The following is an 18,176-nucleotide window of genomic DNA, read 5'->3' as shown; positions in this document are numbered from 1 at the left end:
AATCGACAGAAAGATTCCCTTGACTCCGATCCAAGGAGGCCATCTTCGCTGGCGACATGGTATTTCCGCAACCCGGGACAAGCCGCCGTTGTACGCTTCCTGCAGTGACCATCGACCGCCACCAAATCTTCGCTCCGCAAACCCTCCTCAGTCAGATCCCATGAAACCACCAGTTTCTTAATCCAGGCTGGTTGCGGCTGCCAGTACTTCACCAGGGAGCGGTACTTGTTGAGCTTGAGATTGCCTCTCTGGCCGACAGGATCATGCGCATACGTCAAGCCGCTCTCCAGAATGAAGAAAAGGCGTCTAAAACACTCGGTAATTGATCCACACATCCCGTATCCTTCGCTGCTCTTTCCGACCGGGCCCGAGAATTGTATCGTTAGGCTATCGAGCCACAAGCTGAAGATGGCGTTTAAGGGTCGGAAACTCTCAAAGAACTCTCGGCGCTGGTCAGCGCAGCCATGGATTGCACGTCCAGGAATCACTAATGTCAGATGCCGAAGCGTGTGGAACTTAGCATGCATTCCAGTAGGCGTTCTCGTTGCGACAGGTAGCAAGATGCGCACCCCTAGGTCGCTTTTTGGATGGACAATCTTCTTGTAAGCCAGCAACCAGCTTTTTGTCGCACGGATCGAGACTCCTTCGCACTCGCGCTTTGCTTGTCGACACGACAAAATCAGTCCACGACATTGTTCATTGTCAACAGGCGGAAAGTCCAGAAGCTCGTACATTGAGACGCGGATCTCAGCAGGTAGTCTGAAGAAAGATGAGGACGACTGGCTATTTTCCTTTGGTGCCATATTCAGTCGCTCCGCATCCAGGAATGAGTTGTGAATTGATAGGGTGCTCCAATTTATGGAGTTGCAGCGGTCATATACACCGACTCTGGAAGCTGTTGCCTAAACCCCGCACATCTGGTTGGCTGACGCATGATCTTCATACTGCCAATGTGCGACCTATCTCCTCTTTCAGAAAGAGGAACATGAGTGCCCAACAAGTCTTTAGATCGTTTCAATCTCACCTGCGGTAACCACCTCGATGGGGTAGAGGTGACGCTGCTACTAGGTCGCCGGTGAGTTAATGAAGACTGCTCGGTATGGTGCAGTAGTGAGATGGGCAGTTTGTAATCCATCCCTATAGCTCATGTGTACTCAGACATACTGAAATGGCCTGGGAGTTCCGTCGATTGCTGATGCGGGTTCCTGAGATTGATACTTTTCCAATTCAAAGCCATCTGTCGTAGACCGCTTTCAGGGCTGCTGATCAAACTCCAGTCTGCGCTTACTTCAAATCTAAGTGCAGCAGCAGTAGATGCCTTCACTGCTGACTGACTTCGGCTGAAGCAAATCTTGCCATCTCGTAAGGAAAGGGTCATTTCCACGTTACTATCGGCACTTTAAAGCCCTTGACTGGACCTTGGAAGCATATGACATGTTAGTAACGATGTGCGAGATTTGCGGCCACATTGGAAGCTCTGGCAGCAAGTTCCTTTCCATCAATGACCAGGCATGAAGAGGTTCTCTTTGTCATTTCATATCGCTCGTCTTCTCTATGGACGTGAGGGGATGGGTGACCGGTGAAATGACGTGGCAAGCTGTTGTGTAACCCAAATAGGCCAATGAAAAGGATGTGCAGCAGGTCTTTATCAAGCGCTCATCAGACTACAACCCCGCCATTAGTCTCTACACCAGCTACAGCACACTCTGAACAACTAGCCAGTAAGTTCAGCTTCTCAGAATGTCCGCCGATCGTCGCTAAGTCCATCACAGATTCAACAACAGCCACTACAACATTCACAATGAAGATCTCCGTCATTCCCATCTTGGCGGCGGCAACCTTCCTCGCGCTCACTCCCATGGCCTCAGCAGGTCCAATTGGATATGGCATCTGCCAGGCTGGCTGCTCTGCCGTAGTCATGGCATGTTACGCTGCAGGAGGCGCGACTTGGGGTGCCACAGCGGGTGCCACGGCTCCTGCCACTATAGTGGCTTGCAACAGTGCTTTCGGCACCTGTCAGGCGGCATGTGCGGCGGTCCTTCTAGCCCCGACGCCCTAGAAGGTAAAGTCACATACTCTCGTTTCCAACTTAGCTAATGCTTTATAGGCGAGCACTTCAGCTTAAGCTAGCCGACGATCATTCGCAAATAGGGTCAAGATCTGGTCGGATTAGGTCTGGGATTATTTCGAATAAGTACACGACTATGAGAAAGAGATGAGTGATATCACGAACAGAGGGACTGTTAAGGAATGAGAGATGATCACGAAGTGATAGCAATGAACATGGTAGTATGACAGATGGCAGTCTCAACCGACAAGCCCAGCTGCAATCACACAAACTCTTTGCACAGCTTTGATTCCTAACCTGTGTGCCATCGTGTAGTCTTTTCTGTGAATCAAAACATCCCTTCCTTCATGATCGACAAACTATCATCAGCTCAACTGACGCTGACTCTGACCAAGATCGGTGAGAGTATGCTCATGAAGACATCGTGTACAAAAAGTGCCACAACGAATGCAAGATACAAGCCGGACACCAAAAAACCCACCAGTATCGCCAGAACCAGGAATACAAAAGGTAGCATCGCAAACATATCTGTGGAATTCTCCCATTCGCAGGCTGTGAGTGAATCATCCATACCGTAGTACTTTGCTGTTGTTGACATGTACTCTGTCGCATCTCTTCGAGGACGAAAGAATGAAAGAACCCAATTGTCTCACCACGAAGCGAGATTTTCCCCAGGCTTTTGGAATTTGACGCAAAATGGGGCTGGGAGGCTCTGAGCTATACGAGGTCTCCTGAATGGTTTAGCGATAACCCGACAAATTGAGGTAAATGCCGGGTCATCGATGCTGCGCTGTCCACAGGACTCGTATACGATATCAACTCTTGAGTACTTGGGCAGATATTCCCACCATGATAAATTCAGAGTGTCAAAGTTCCGCCGTGGCTGCTCGGCCTCGTTTCGTATGACCATGTTCATGTGTCGCATGTCCAGAGCACCGACTGACAAAGTGTAGTTTGGATTTGCACGCCGAATGAGGCGACACGAGCGTCTCAAGGCTTCATAGTCGATCTCATGTTTGATTATTCGACAAGTCCGGCGGAGGCCGACGAAAGGCTGTTTGCCCAGAAGTTGAAAAGGCTTTTTGCCATCGCTCGTAGGTAGGAAATATGAGTAAATCATAATGCGCAATTCTGGGGGTAATGCTAAGAACGGGAAGTAAGCCATCGGAACGATAGCTGTCATATGTTCTGACGTTGGGCATGCTAAGATGTGGTGTCCCTTAGTGATGCGTCTTGAAAGGCGGCGGGGCTGTACACACTGCGCAGGCAGCAATGCCAGGGTTGATAAGCGCATAGAAAAGCAGGCAAACACCCGCATATCCTTTGCCTTACGCACATTGGATGCACCTATGAGCAAGCAGTTTGAGCTCCTGACGCATTGCTGCATACGCTCATGATTACGACCGAATTTTGGGCTGAAGGTCGACCCTCGAGATAGTAATATGAAACACCAGAAATGTAACATTGTGTACGATAACACGCCTACAGCGGGAACAGCTCCCATCCGCCAACAACGAAGGCCGCAGCGAGCGCTGGCTGAATTGGCACACCTGTTGCGAACGCCACGTTCGACGCAGTAGACGATTCGGTAGTAGTTGGAGTCGCAGTAGCCACGCTTTGCGCAGAAGACAAGCTCGCCACTGCACTGGACATGCTTGTTACCATAGGCCCATCAGGCTTGATGGCACATGGGTTCCCATCTCCCCACTGTAGCTGATCCAGCGAACACAAGTCCGACTCATTTGCGTCAATCATAGCGAAAGTGCCCAATTGCGCACAATTGCCTGTAACATTCCCGAAGGTAGTTGCCTCGGGCGCCTTCCACTCGTTAGGCCACGCTGGAAGAAGCGTAAAGAGAAGTTTTGTGTCATGCGAAACACCAATGTCAGGCCGAGGGTGGTCGCATCCTTTATTCACGTCACCCCACAGGATGTACCACCTCAATGAGTATGCATTTCCTCCATAGTTTGGTCCATGGACCCAATCCCTAGGATTCGTGTGGTTGACAAGGACATATGGCGATCCATCAGACGTTGTAAACGTGGATGCATTATCCGAAGTAAAGCCTATCGACCATTGATCCTCTATGACACCTCCTGGTATTGGGTCATCGATGGTGTGATACGGCCTGAAGATGGGTGTACGAAGTCAGTGTTTGTCTCACATGCAGTTCGTAAATAGGCAATTACTTGCATGATATCCCATGCAAAAGTGAAGGGGCCAAGCTCAGCGGCCGCGGTCAAATTCTGGAATGCGAACACGATGGGTAACGATGAGGTAAAGTCGTACGTTTCATTTTCGCGAGGAGAGATGACGTCGATTTCGAGAGCTGGAAGGTTTGATGTTGGTGCTTGGATTTGGGCTGATGATGCGGGCGTGGAGGACGCGAGAGCCGTTGCCGCGGTCTGAGCAAAGGCTGATCGGCAGGCAGCCAAGGCAGTAACTAAACACCAAGAAGAACGGGCCATCTTCAGGTAAGATTTTGGAAGCTGTTTTGAAGAACGCAGACGATAGCGTCGCTCATTGAATGTATTGATAGAAAAGTGAGTCGCACCTTATGCCCAGGGGCCAGATTCCTTCGTAATCTTAACCTGCCGCGCTCCCTTTTAGGCGCCCAGCGCCGGTCACCATTGGTGTTGATCTCTTCTTTTATGAGAAATGCCCAATCGTCCTCTAACGACACCGAGTTCATCTAGTACTAAAGCTTAAAAAGAGTAGAATTCCACCTCAGCGATACCCGTTCTGGCCGGAATTGTTATAGCGATGGGGAATCCTCCATAGTCAGGATCCTCATTCGGCATCATCGCGTTGGCTCCACTCCTTGTCTCATCGCCACCTAAGTTCCTCAGTGTCCGTAACTTTCCTGTCGCTATGTCTTCCACGACCTTTTCTTCGTTCTTCAGAATGCCGTTAAACTTCGTGTCAGCCCTAGTCGAGTGACCCATCACTTGAAAGCCCCAACCAATAAGTAAAAAGCGTGCTCCGCCACGATGAATGACCATGCCGCTACCGGTCCCGGGCTTGCCAAAAACGAAAGAACGCTCAATAGTGATATCCCAATCGCCAAAACGCTGCTTGATGGGTTTCGACGGATCTTTGTCGCCGGTGAATTCGTCAAAACAAAAACCCACCGACGAGCCCGGGTTACGTTGCGCTTCCAGTACGATTTGAGAGACTTGTGATAGCAGCCCGTAGTGCTTTGTGTAAGGATTGGTTTCCGGCTCCAAAGTATCGATGCCAAAGGGACTGGCTAAAAGAGCCTGGAATGTTCCGTACGCTATCCAGATGCGCCGAACGCCGTACTCATCTCTTCGCTGTTCCGGGATGAAGAGAGTATTTCCACAATGTCGGTACTTGCCGCATAAGCTAGTGTACTCATTAAGGTAGATGTCGGGCGCGATGAATTCGAGGTCAGGTGCGAATTGCAGCCAAATATCGAGGACATTGACTGTGCCGCCACCTGACGGGTAATCTCCTGGATGACCACCACCACCAACTACAATGGGGGTGTCGTTATCGGCATCATCTCCCGCATAGTTCTGCCATACATTAGTGTATAGCGGAATGGGATACTCTGCTTTTCCAGCTGCTGCTACACGGTTCACGTAGTGTGCATAATGATATGCCATGAAGAGCTCGTCAGTCCTGCTACCGACGCCGAACACTTCTTCCCAAGTGCCAGATTGTGGCTTCGATCGTGCGACAAAGGTCCTGAGGTTGGCTTTTAGATCAGGATGTAATTGATCGTAATCGCGGCTCAAGAATTGGAGAAGTTCTGCGGGCACCGGTCCGGAGAAGACTCTGTTGGCCTCGCCACTTCCGTCGCGACTGTCAAACAACAGGCCGACTTCGTTTTCGACTTGCACCATCAACACAGTACTATGTTTCTCGTCTACCTCTTTGAGGTGACTAAGCAACTTTCGGAATGCTTTTACGTCCGCTTCAACGTTCTCCTCATTGAAAAGGGACAGCACATCCGCAACCTCAATCACGCCTCCCGCCTTTCTAAGTTCGGCACGAGGGAAGCGTTTTGGATTCGTCTTCACCCATGATGGGGTGTACGTTGATCTGCCTAGCCATGTACGTGTCAGGGTGTGGAGAGAGGCCGCGAAGATATACCAACATACCATTTTTGAAAGATCCGAACCATAACAAGATCAAGTGCAAGCCGTGTTCTCGAGCGCCCAGTATAACTTTGTCCAGCTCTTCAAAGTCGAACTTGCCCTCTTCAGGCTCGATCATCTCCCAACTGACAGAGCCAAGTAGAGTATTGACATTGGTTGCGACCATCTTGGGCCAGATCTCGCTCATGTATTCGGCAGACGAAAGCGACGAGTTTTGCAATTCTCCGCCCAACATAAGGTATGGTTTGCCATCAACAATGAGTTGCTTGGTGTTTTCATGTTGTCGGAGGTGTGGAATGGTTGAATTGGAAGTCATGTTAGATCAACAAGGCCCAAAGGGTCCGTGAGCATGTGCAATGTCTGGAAACGAAGATACGTCGTGCACCGCCAGCACCCAGAGATGTTCACGCAGGTTCATCGTACAGCACGTGGAGTCCTGCGGGGCCGCTCCAGCGGGGTAGTACCTACCGAACATAGGCGTGTGATTTTACCGGTGCTAGAAGTGCAGCCATAGCCCAACGCGTTCTTCGACCACAATAGCGCAAGACTCAGTCGATATTGCCAATGGCGAGACCTTGTTGTCGGGTTCCTCTCCAGATTTGTGGGCTGCCCAGGTGGTGTCGCAGTGATGACTAGTCTGCTACCAATGTCTCCCTGTGCTGCAGCAAAGTATTTGACGGTCATGACTGCCCAGATGGTGACGAGATCGCAGCGTGCCTAATCGGCCGGCGCTGACGCTAATACGTATTAGGTTAATGCTGTGCTTCTCCCCTCATCTCACCTCACGCGTCACCAAAGTGCAAGAGCAACCGGACTGTCAAAGTTGCGAGCTGCATGTCAATTGCCAGTGCTCTTGTCGTTTGATTCAGCTATCAGGGATCCTGTAAGCTGTCGAAGAGCTCCTAAGGTCATCCACACCCACGTCAGGAGCCTCTCTATGCTGCTGTTACTATGAGTATCTCCTTGTTGTCTACTGCTTGAAATCCACTCCCTCTAGAAACCCCTCGAAGCTATTAAACCTGTCCCACCCACCTACCTCACCGACGACCTGCTTACCCCATGCCACACCCTCTGCTTCCATGTACATCTCTAACTAAATAACTACGCCGTTCCATAACCAACAAGAGGCACCTCTCAAGTAGCCTGTCCAGGCGCGCCTGGCCCTCTTCCTCCACTCTGCTTATCATCCGGTTCATCCTTGCGTTTGGGAGGATTGGAGTCACCCTCAGGTTTACCCTCCGGCTGGGACACCATAGCCTTAGGATCGACGTTCTCGGGCTTAGGAGCCGGCTCGACGTAGAATTGATCCGTATCCTCAAAGCTGCCAGGGTCGTAGACAGCGGCGTTTCTACCATCGTCATGAGATGACTGGCCTGGAACACTGCTTTGGAAGTTGCCGCTGCCAAAAGGTGTGTAACCGCCCGTTCCCACAAGCGCTCGTCCAGTAGCTGGATTCACGTATGGGATGGGGTATCGTCCAGCATACAACCCCCGCGTCCCCGTGCCGTTGGGAGGAAATCCCTCATGAGCCCGAAATTGATAAGTTGTCGGGCGTCTGTTGATCCCGTTCCTCTCCCTCTCTTCCGTTGGCCCAGAGTTTCTACCCGCGGCAATCCATGCCCTTCTCTCCAAGTTCGCTCTGTGTCTCTCCACGTCTTCCGGCCTCGGTGAAAAACCAGGGCATATCGCATTAGAACGCGCGCGAGACATGTCGGGATCGAGAAAACTCTCACCTCTCTCCAACGGACGGCCAACCCCCTGCGTATAAGGCGTGTTTCCAGAGGTGTCCGAGTTTGTCTGACCATGCGCCCTGCGTCGGCGGTTGGCCTCGCGGATTTCGGCAGCCCTGCGCTCGAGGCGAGATCGTGTTGTTTCTGCGGTGTTGTTCGTATCCTGTCCTTGGTCATGGCCAGTCAAAGGTGGTTCTTCTGAGATTGTGTTCATTCGACCAGCGCGACCGGGGCCGCCTCCCCGACGGGCTGGATTACTGGAGTGATCTTCGCCCTCGTCGACAGGATCGTTGTCTTCTGTTCGGCTAGGTGGGAGGCCATCACCGCCGTCTTGCCGATCGGTGTGCGTTCGATCCATCTGGTGAGTACAAAGCTGAGCTATTCGCGGTGCTTCTAAAGGTCTTTCAGACGGGATTTCCAGATATACTTATACTCATAGTTCTGGTAGCAACAGGTACCAATCGGTTTGTTGTTGGCGCGCTCAAAGTGGCTAGTGGTAGTGATGTAGTTTTATTTGCGGGGATGGAGGGAAACACCGAAGAGTGATCTTGTATGCGCAAAGTGCGGTCTCAAGCGAGACCCAGCTATTGTTTGTCGCAGGAGATGCGTGAGTTTCAAAGAAGTTATAGTACCGCATGATGACCAAGCTCATAAAAAAGATAATACCACAATGGTAAGTGATGTGGTAACACCAGAGTCACGTCGCAAATCATTTTGTCTGCTCCCTGCATATACAGGAGCTTGATCGTGGTATTAGTATTATTGAGTTGGTGTTTACAACTCCGCCTACATTCAATCATCCTCACTCTCAAGATTACCAACTGCAGAACTGGGTTCGTATGAACTTCTTCAGAGCACTGCATCATCGCCAAAGTGCTTCGCATACATTCCCAGCGCCTTGATCGGGAAGATGAACTTGTAGTTCGGATAAGAGATCATACTGTCATCAAGTTAGCCACCGTTCGTGATCAGTCAACCATGTGCCGACTTACCAAGACTTATTGAACACTCCCTCAATAGCCTCCTGCAACCACTCTCCGTTGGCTTGCTGCCTCTGCATGATGAGCTTAACAGCCCTCTCGAGCGGCTCCTTGTGTGGGAACCCGCCCTCAATCATTGCGATGACTACCCAAGCAGTCTGCACAACCTGACTGCGCGGATGCTGCTGCCAGACACCGGTTTCACAGCTCTTGTACGTCTCGCCCCAGCCTCCATCTTCCATTTGCTTGTCTAGGAAGAACTGACACGCCCTTCTCACACGTTCAGAGTTGCTGTACTGCTCTCCAGAGCACTTGAGTGACTCAAGAGCAAACATGCCGGCATAGGTAAAACAGATACCCCAGCTGCCGTACCAAGATCCATCTGGGCGTTGGGCGGCGCGAATGTATGCCACCGCGCGGTCACGGAAGGCAGAGATTTCCGCGGCACGGTAATCAGGGTAATGATGTTGGAACATGTCGAGGGCGGTCACGACAGCGGTTGTGCATTCAGGGTAGTCATACTCGATCATGATGTTGCCGAAGACTTCTGCTGCGTTGAGATGTTCAAGGAGTACGCTACCCCGTGTCGGCTCATAAGAAGCACAGCCACCAGAAGCGTTCTGCATAGTCAGCAGGACGTCGATGGCATCTTTCACGCGGCGTTCGTTGATAAGTTCAGGGAATGCGTTATCCCTCTGGAGGATAAGTGTGCTCTTGAGACCCTCGGATGTACAGTCGCTGACTGTGTAGCCCTGCTTTCGTGTACTGAAGCCCCAGGCACCTTTGCGTTGTTGACGGTAGCATGCATGCTGGTCTCTGGTTTCCTCAAGAATCTGCTGGTCTTCTAGGAACTCAAGACTCTTCGTGAGCATATGCTTCCATTTCGTATCCTTTGACCAGCCGCAAGAGTCAACAGCTTGGATAAGGAACGCGGTGTCCCACGTCTGTACACCGTTTGTACCGTTCATAAGCATGCCTTCATCCTTTACCCAGAGGAACTCCGGAAGTGTCTTGAGATGCTCGCGAACAGCATGGGACTTGGGTCCTTCTTTGATGTAAGCAGCCAACATGTTCATGGGACCGTTGACAGGACCCAGATTGGCGAAGTCGGTGTTCTCATCCTCGGCTTCGATCAGCCACCATACATGCTCTTCAGCCCGCTTCACCATCCAAGTGGGCCTGATGTATGGGAACCATATAGCGGCCATGAACCAAAAGAGGACCTTGAGCATCCAAGATTTCGCATGGTAGTTGTCCGTCGGGGCAATGGTATTCCGCCGTGCGCCAAAGTTGATGTTCTCAAATGGCTCCATCAACAGTTCGGCCCGCAGTTGACGTGTAAGGTCATTAAGCGGGTATGACCACTTCTTGGAGTAGACGTAGGACATGGGCAGAAAGACCTGTCGCATATGTATCCACCACCTCCACGGCGCGATAGGGACCCAGTCTGGCAGCAGCCACAGCTCAGGTGGACAGGGGTTGACAACGTCCCATTCCGTCACACCCAACACGCTCAACCAGAACTTTGCCCAATGCGGACCGTTGAGCGCGCCACCTAGCTTCCAAAGTGTGTCCCGCGCCTTCCGCATTCTGGGGTCTTCTGCGTCGACGCCAAGCAGCCTGAGGACGGTATAGTTCATTGCCGTACCAAACACGGTACTCTCTCCCTCGATATGTAGCCCCCAGCCGCCGTCTTCTGGATTCGCGCGGGCAAAGAGGTAGTTCTTGATCTCGATCGCATGCGACGCTGGTATCGGTGTCTCGGTGACATACCAAGTGACTACGAGGCCGGGGAGGAGGAACATGGGACCGCCGTATTCGCAAGCCCAGTTGCCAGGTGGGAGTTGGAGTTGGGAGAAGAACGTGAGGCCATTGTGCGCAGCTTCAAGGGGGGTCTTTGCGGATGCAAGGGCTGGTTGTTCCTGAGGTCCACGTCAGTTACTGGTGTCTGCACGGTCAGAAGAGGTGCACACGCACCGTGTCGAGGCCTAGGAAGTACTTGTCCGCTGTACTCTGCGGCCACAACTTCATTTCCTCGTCGCTTTGCAGATAGTGCCATGTCTGACATCCTCGGTCGTCCTTGAGCCTCCATCTTGTGTAATCTGTCTTTTCATCTCCCTCGTGGCTCTTGGTCACGCCCACCGCGTCGTTCAGTATCTTCTGGCTTGCGCTGCGCTTTGCTGCGCCGTTAGTCGTGCCATTAACGTGCGACATCCTGGATTCCAGTCTGCGAAGTCTTCAATGTTGTCCTACGCCCCTCCACTCGTACCGGGAAGGCGTGATGGGGGTGACATGGCCTCGTGCTGGGGTCGAGCACTCCGGGTCGGACGTCTTGGCAAGCATGCATGAGTAGAGGCAAGCGCGGTCTTGCTAATCAACCTTGGGACGTGAAAGAGAGTGGATGTGCAGCGCAGATCAACTTTACTCTCATGAACTAGTAGACATTTGCATTCAGACTGTCTGGATGCGATGCGTCGTTCGCATTCGCAAACTTTCTGCTTCAACAATTCCATAGACCCTGAACGCGGGTCCTCACATCCCTGCCACGTCCATAGTCCAAACTTTGAAGCCACTGCAAAGACGCATGGCAACGACTGTCCCAGCATCCCCTACTTCTTCGAAACTCGCGCGCGCTCCCGATCTACCATCTTCCCTATCACACATGCAGCCACTTGCTTGCCCTTTGTCGCCCCTGACTCAACAGCCGCACAGCAGTCTTGGCAGGCACTCCCGCGGCGAAGCGCGCGATCGACAAAAAGCTGACCACTCGGCTCACGCAAGGCTTACATTCCCGCCCCCTTTCAAAGTTTCGTGCGCAATGTGACGCACAGGTCGCCAATCGTCGCATCGCGGGATGAGGGAGGATCCGAGGCCGAAGTTCTGCATCGACGATGAGCTTGATGGAGCCATGACTTCATTGATCGCATACGTGGACTTGCGTCTGAGAGGCATACATGCTAGAGGGAAATGAAGATCAGCATGAGTGAGGAAATCGCGAGGTGATGTAGAGGCGATGTAGGCATGGGATCATTGTGAACTCGGGGATGAACGATTACTCGTGCTTGTATTCAATGCTCGCATTCAGCTGGCGGCGGGTATGATGTGGTACTTATTTACAGATACTACATGTCGAGTATCGAACGCGCGAGAGCCTCCAGGGCAATCGCTCTGCACGCTCAAGACTGAGGAATCCGCCAAGAAAAAAAAGAGACATGAGCAACATAGGGAAAAATGCATGTGCCATCCAAACAAGAAAACACCGTATAGTTGCTCTTGGAAACGTGCCATAGACAAGGCCGTGAAATGCTAAACATGCTTCGAGAGGTAAAAAGAGAAAGCGGTGAATCGTGGTCTTGTGTATGTGGTAATCGTGTGCTGTGGTGCTAGTGGCAAAATAAAATCGATGTTTCGGGTATCGCAGAAAAGGTAACCTCTCATCCATACGCGCTTGTTGGGTATGCGTGATTTCAATCGCTAAGATCGGGGTTTGCGACGAAGAGCCTCGTCCCCATGGTCATGGTCCGCTCGTCCACACTGCCTCTTCGAACCAGGTCATCCTTACTGCCCTTCTTATCTGTCGCAGCGGGTGGCTTCAACATTCCAGGCGCTGGCATTTGCCCCACGTCGCCAAAGTTGCGTTCCCCACTACTGCCACTGCCTGTGCTTGTGTTGGTCTTGGTATGTTGGAAGTAGCTGTTGTCGTTGGGCGCGTTGACGTCGTATTCGGCTGGTGAAGGGGTGGGCTCTTCTTTGAGGTCGGCGAGCTCGCCGTCCGGGGATGAGTTTAGCGGGGGAGTGCTGTTAGAGGATATGCGGCCGGTGGGGTTGGCGTAGGACATGCGTCGTCCTGAACCGAGCGAGGAACGGCCTGAACCTGTGCGGTGGTGGTACTGGCCATTCTTGACTGAACCTGCGTCTTCGTCGTCGCCCTCGTCTACTTCGGAAGCACTGAGGCGCATAGGAACACCAGACCCTGCATACGTGACAGGTGCATATAGCGATGCTTTTGGCAGACCGTGGTGACGCCCAATCTTGGACCGCACACCGCCGGTCATGCTAGATCCTCCTGAAGCACTTCGCGGGGGAACGTGGTGGGGTCCGCCTGCTACCTCCATGTTTGCCCGCATCTTAGCCTGCCGTTGCTGTGCAAGCATGCGGGGGTCCTCGTATTGGGCCCGGTCACACCACACAGTAGCCTTTTGTTTCCGCATGAGTGCAACGTACGAGGTGGGCGAGTTGCCGCCGGAGCGGGTGGACGAGGAGCGACGGAGGGCGCCACTGTTGGAGCGGTTCGGCGTGCCAGTGGTAGAGCTCGTTGACGAGGTCGGGGTTCGGCGGAGACTGCTCTGGTACTGGGTAGGGTATTGCGAGTTCATGGTGCTTGCAGTGGGTGACTGGGCGGGGAAGATGCCTGAGCTCGTAGTGCGCGTTCGTGAATGTCCTAGTTGGCCGTCGTTGTGGTATTGGTGTTGCGGGGGTCGCACCGATATGCCGGGGTTTGCTATGGGTTTACGGCGGAGAGGAACAGCCCCGTAGGCAGAGGTTTGCGGGGGTTGCGCCATGACAGCCTGCATGATGAATGGCTCTGCTTTCTTCGCGTCACGACTCACGGAGTGAAACACAGATCAGCGCGCTGACGTCGGACCGACGGCGTTAAAGAATAGACAATGACGTTCTTTTGGGGCAAACTAGCAAATTGTTGGCTGGTAGTGAAGGGGGGTCGGTGGTGAAGCTGTGCTGCGGCGTTGCGACTGATGCAATGCACTGACTCCCACTGCTTCCGGATATGGGCTGATGTAAGGCAATGGCCACAGGAATTGGTGATGCTGATGATATGCGGACGGCACACGGAGCAAGCGAAAGCGGCAACGGCGGCAAGGCAGTCGAGGCCCGGCGGGAGGAGTCGAGATTGGAGGGATGATGTGCGAAGATTTGTGGTGCTCTGGCAGGCGTGTCGAGTCGTGGGCGGAAAGGGTCCTTAATAGCAATGGTCCAGTCCAGCCAGAGACGCTAGAAAAGCTTACTCTAAAGAAAGAACAGGTCAATACGCGCGGTTTGAGAGGTAGGGAAGACGGGTAGACGCCAGCTGGGCTGCGAGGATCAAGCGTAGCACCTGCATGGCGTCGAGGCGCGCGAATTGCTGACTTACAGATGGATGCGGCGGCGAGGTCGCGAACTAGCCCACCCGAGAGTGCAGCAGCGGCACACGCAGCTTTTGAATAGGGAAGTACAAAAAGAAACGTCGGCACTGTGGGCAGGCCGGTGGGGAACAAAGGGAAGGGCGCGTGTATGGAGCAGTCAGACTGATGGCAGCAGAATTGGGACGAGTGCGCCCGCAAGAGGAAGCGGCCGTGTCTTGTATCTTAGTATCTTGGGTACTCTCCGTGCTTGCCGTTGAGGGCGATCGCGCTAGAAATGGGTGAGCCGACGCCTGGGAACCACGTCTCCACCGCGCAAGTGTCAATGACGAAAGGCCTCCTCTGCAGCGTCGCCATGGCGCTTTGCTACTATGCCATCTCCCACGCGCGATCCAGCACGTCCATAGTAGGCTCAAATAACGCCACAAAACCTGAATCCGTCGCGCGCGAGAGGCCCCTCAAGTCAAAACAGCCGCCCCAGCCAGGCGGAGTCGCGTCCGTATACGGCTCCCAACTACTACCTTGAGCCTTGCACCCCGAGCATCCCGGCTGCGCTGCTGCATACATGTCGCCAACTTCACGAATCCCGCGCGCTGCCGAGCTGCTCCTCTCCGCGTCGAATCATCGGCAAACGTGGCTCGAGCATCGCGGCCTGCAGGCCCCAGTTAGCTGTGCATGATCGCCTCTGGTTGCATCCCGCCTTTCTTTTTGAACCTCACTTTTTACGAGCTGCGAGTGCGACGTCTGACACATCGCTCGTGGCACCGGCTGTAGTGTTTCATCCTCAGGCAAGCGTGCCCTGTGCCGCCATCTTGCCTCTGAAGCCATCTAATTGTCGCCCGCACCCGTCGCCAGCAGACTGCCGGGACCATCGTCGCGAGACCTCACCCCAGCGCACATCTGACCGGGATACAACAAGGCCCTGATACCGTTTCATCTAACGTGATGTGTTGAACAGCCCGCTCGCAGGCCTTGCTCGTCCGCTACTTTTGTCTGTACTATATCCTAGAGTGGGGTTGCATGCACATCGATGCACCTTCAGCCGTTCCCCGCTCTCTGGCACTGCGCGCTCAACCATGGGACATGCTGCAACGCCAGCCGAGCTCCTCCAGATCGTGATCTTTGCGACTATCCGAAAAATGTTGAGGCTCTTTCTTCGCATCACCACCATCGCCGTCTTCGGTCAATTCTGCCCGGCAGATCCGCTTCGGCCTTCGCCGAGAATCTTCTAGCAATAGGCATTGCCACCTCCTGACCGTCATCGTCAATACCAGCCTGCGTCTCTGATGATACCCATCAATAATCACTTTCTGTGGAAATACGAGCTTTTCGGCGGGTATTCATAGAAGGAAAATTGGAGAACAGCCCGTACAAAGCGCAAGTGTACCAGACTCTGCGTTTGTGGCGTAGCATCGCGTAGCGGCATCCTTGAGCGACATCGTGCTGCGAACGCCGCCACGGAAAAGGACCCTGAAGAGCTGAATTGTAGATCATTGCTTGATTGTGCCCTCGGGTCTTTGTCACCCCGCGTTCGGTCGCATGTCGTTATCGCCAACCTCAACTCTCCGAACAGATGTCGTGCGTTGTCGACCTTGCCTCAGCTTCGATGAGGCTTTTGTTCCGGCTGCCATTGTGATGTTGCACGCCTAATAGGCCAACGACCCGCTACTAAGCATCTTCAATCCGGAGGCGCAAAGTCCAATACATTGACGGCACATGATTCGTATCTACCCACCTTTTCTACACACCATCACAGTCCACAATGCCAGTAAAACCCAAGCCCTTGGTTTAGAGGGTTACACAACGTCCGCAGATCTCTCACCTGCATGCCAGATCGCACACCATCATTTCTACGCTCATTTTCTTTAGCGGCTTGTGTACGAGTAATGCCCCTTGGCCACGACAGCACGAACGCAGCACAAGGCTCGGTTTCTGCCGTGCTGACGAGAATCGCACCTGCATCGTGCTACGACGACTGGGTATCGTATCTCCAGACGGGGTAATTGTTATCGTGAAGGCTACTTTGGGCAATAGGCTTGCGCTCGGGAGGCAGCTGGTCCGGCATTTGGGCCTTAGTGTCGGTCTTGTGCCGCTGTCATCGGTACGATAACTCGTGGTCCTTGGTGTGATGAACATTGCCGACTGCATGAGGGGTCCTCCGATATCTCAGACAACAGCATCGTACGACCGAAATTGTGCATGCACAAGTCGTGCATTCTCGCAATACATGGGTATCGAATGAGGTGGGGCATCGAATGAGATGGAGCTTGCATAGCTTGTCCGGAGATAACATTGTACATGCGCCTCGGTTCTCCCTATCGTGACCCCACTAGATTATATACTATCGCTCGCTCAGATCTAGTAGACGTAGGGAATCAGCTGATACGGAGTATTCTTCTTGAAGTCGTCCCATTGCGCACCATAGCGCTTCTCGCAATACTCGTTAAGTATAGGGATTGCCCGCTGTGTGAAATCCCACGCGAAGAAGGCTCCTACTAACGCACCCAACGTGTATCCCCCTCCGACCATGGCATAACCCGCTCGCCAGATTGTGTAGCCACCGTAGTTGATGTGGCGTGCGAAGCTCCAAAGACCTCCCGTGTAAGCTTTGCCTTTGTTGTTGGGGTCCGCCTTGAAGCGCTTGCGCTGTATTTCTGCGACAAGCTCCGTCACGATGCCTACGACGTATAGCGAGCTGCCGACGAGGAGCGCGGGTTGTGGGAAAGTGGCTTCGGTCGAGGCGGAGGTAGCTGATGTGAGGAAGGCGTAGGTGCTCAGACTGTTAAAGACAGCGTTGAACAGACCCACAGCGATGGCGCCTTTGACTGGCATTGGCTCTCCGGAAAGTGCTGTTACCCAGATGTTCTGCTTCACAGCTGCGCCAACCGCCATTCCGAGCAATACCAATCGGTATGGTGACAGGCCCAAGCCATCGATCAGAGATATGCCTGTATGCGTTGGCAGTCCGGGAGGTAGTGTTCGTAGTCCTACACGATGTAGGACAGATGTGCCGAGGCCATGCGCGAGGATTGAATATTGAAGGACAGGCTCGATGCCGCGTAGGAGGAAGAAGGTCACTTTGCCAGCTGGTGTGGGTGTGTAATCGCCGCGTGCAATCAAATCCTTCTTCTTCGATTCTTCTGATCGAGGATCGTTCGGGTTGCCTTTCTGGCCTTGGCCTGGCGCCATTGTGCCAATTGTCTACGTAGTACTGTCAACGTTAGTACTGTCGTCGCAAGACCGGCTACCTAGGTAGAGCGGGGTTACCTGGCTACTGCTGTGTCCAGCTCGAAGACTTGAAGTGCAATTGGCGGTAATTCTGTAGTCCAACACCGCTAAGTATATATATGTCGTCTCCTCGGCCAGTTGAAGCGCGCTCGGTCACTCGAAAGCGCGAGCTGATCAATATCTGGTGGAGGATCAAACGACGGGCGGGTCATGACGTATACGCTAACCGCTTGCTTGGGCCCATTGAATGCCGTCTGTGAAAACGGGAACCTGCTCGACCTCACATTCTAAAATTCTGCTGTTGAACGCATGCTCGCCATAGGTATATGAAGTGAAGATATAGTCGGAAGATAGCCCGTCGGCAGCTTGAAGCAGATGGGTCGAGTTCCCTCGCTGTCCGAATACAGCCTAGTATGCGCGTGTTCCCGTGATGATTTACATTAGCGCGTCAGGAAGCGCGTGCGCGTCCAAGAGCCCCTCTTTCCATTCATTCTGACTTTGTTGGGACGCGACCAAGCCTTCTATTGATCCGCATCATCAATTTACTTATGTTCTTCTTATAGACCTAAATACGCCATTGTTGAATTCCTCGATTTGCTCCTATTTACAAACCCTAAGTGCCCCTTCGACGTCAAAGGCTCGGCAACGTTCTTGCGACTATGACGAGGATATTGAGGCCTCAAACGTGCGCATCGACCAATTGTCCGCCTGCTCTGCGTACACAGACGGTATTCCGCACAACTCTATCGAGCTTTTTCACGCTCGAACATTGATACCTTTATATCATAGATTGGCGGCACCGTTCACGATATCCACCAGGTGCTGTTGGAAGCAGGCACAGCACTTGCTACTGCCTTTGGCATGTCGCATACTCGTTTCAAGCATAAACAGCCCTAGCAGGCCCAGCA

At 53.0% G+C, this 18,176-nt stretch overlaps 5 protein-coding genes across 5 annotated transcripts; all 5 read right to left on the bottom strand.

The window, feature by feature from the left end:
* Positions 1 to 4,773: 4,773 nt before the first annotated feature.
* On the bottom strand, positions 4,774 to 6,427 carry J4E90_003208 (uncharacterized protein; the record flags this gene model as incomplete). The annotated part of the gene is made up of 2 exons (XM_051432779.1): positions 4,774 to 6,140; positions 6,196 to 6,427. The coding sequence occupies 2 exons, from the start codon at positions 6,425 to 6,427 to the stop codon at positions 4,774 to 4,776; spliced, it is 1,599 nt and encodes a 532-aa protein (XP_051292677.1).
* Positions 6,428 to 7,326: 899 nt separating this feature from the next.
* On the bottom strand, positions 7,327 to 8,280 carry J4E90_003207 (uncharacterized protein; the record flags this gene model as incomplete). The annotated part of the gene is made up of 2 exons (XM_051432778.1): positions 7,327 to 7,640; positions 7,926 to 8,280. 2 exons carry the CDS (start codon positions 8,278 to 8,280, stop codon positions 7,327 to 7,329), a joined length of 669 nt encoding a protein of 222 aa, XP_051292676.1.
* A 491-nt stretch (positions 8,281 to 8,771) lies between these two features.
* Positions 8,772 to 11,116, bottom strand: J4E90_003206 (uncharacterized protein; the record flags this gene model as incomplete). Its single annotated transcript, XM_051432777.1, has 3 exons — positions 8,772 to 8,862; positions 8,915 to 10,824; positions 10,880 to 11,116. 3 exons carry the CDS (start codon positions 11,114 to 11,116, stop codon positions 8,772 to 8,774), a joined length of 2,238 nt encoding a protein of 745 aa, XP_051292675.1.
* A 1,253-nt stretch (positions 11,117 to 12,369) lies between these two features.
* On the bottom strand, positions 12,370 to 13,476 carry J4E90_003205 (uncharacterized protein; the record flags this gene model as incomplete). Its single annotated transcript, XM_051432776.1, has 1 exon — positions 12,370 to 13,476. The coding sequence occupies one exon, from the start codon at positions 13,474 to 13,476 to the stop codon at positions 12,370 to 12,372; it is 1,107 nt and encodes a 368-aa protein (XP_051292674.1).
* Positions 13,477 to 16,398: 2,922 nt separating this feature from the next.
* On the bottom strand, positions 16,399 to 17,229 carry J4E90_003204 (uncharacterized protein; the record flags this gene model as incomplete). The annotated part of the gene is made up of 1 exon (XM_051432775.1): positions 16,399 to 17,229. The coding sequence occupies one exon, from the start codon at positions 17,227 to 17,229 to the stop codon at positions 16,399 to 16,401; it is 831 nt and encodes a 276-aa protein (XP_051292673.1).
* Between the last annotated feature and the right edge of the window lie 947 nt (positions 17,230 to 18,176).

Source organism: Alternaria incomplexa (genome assembly GCF_024043165.1).
Source record: "Alternaria incomplexa strain BMP 0042 chromosome Unknown scaffold_4, whole genome shotgun sequence".
Lineage (NCBI taxonomy): Eukaryota > Fungi > Ascomycota > Dothideomycetes > Pleosporales > Pleosporaceae > Alternaria > Alternaria incomplexa.
The sequence above is the reverse complement of the archived record's forward strand: the minus strand, read 5'-3'. Positions and strand labels throughout refer to the sequence as shown.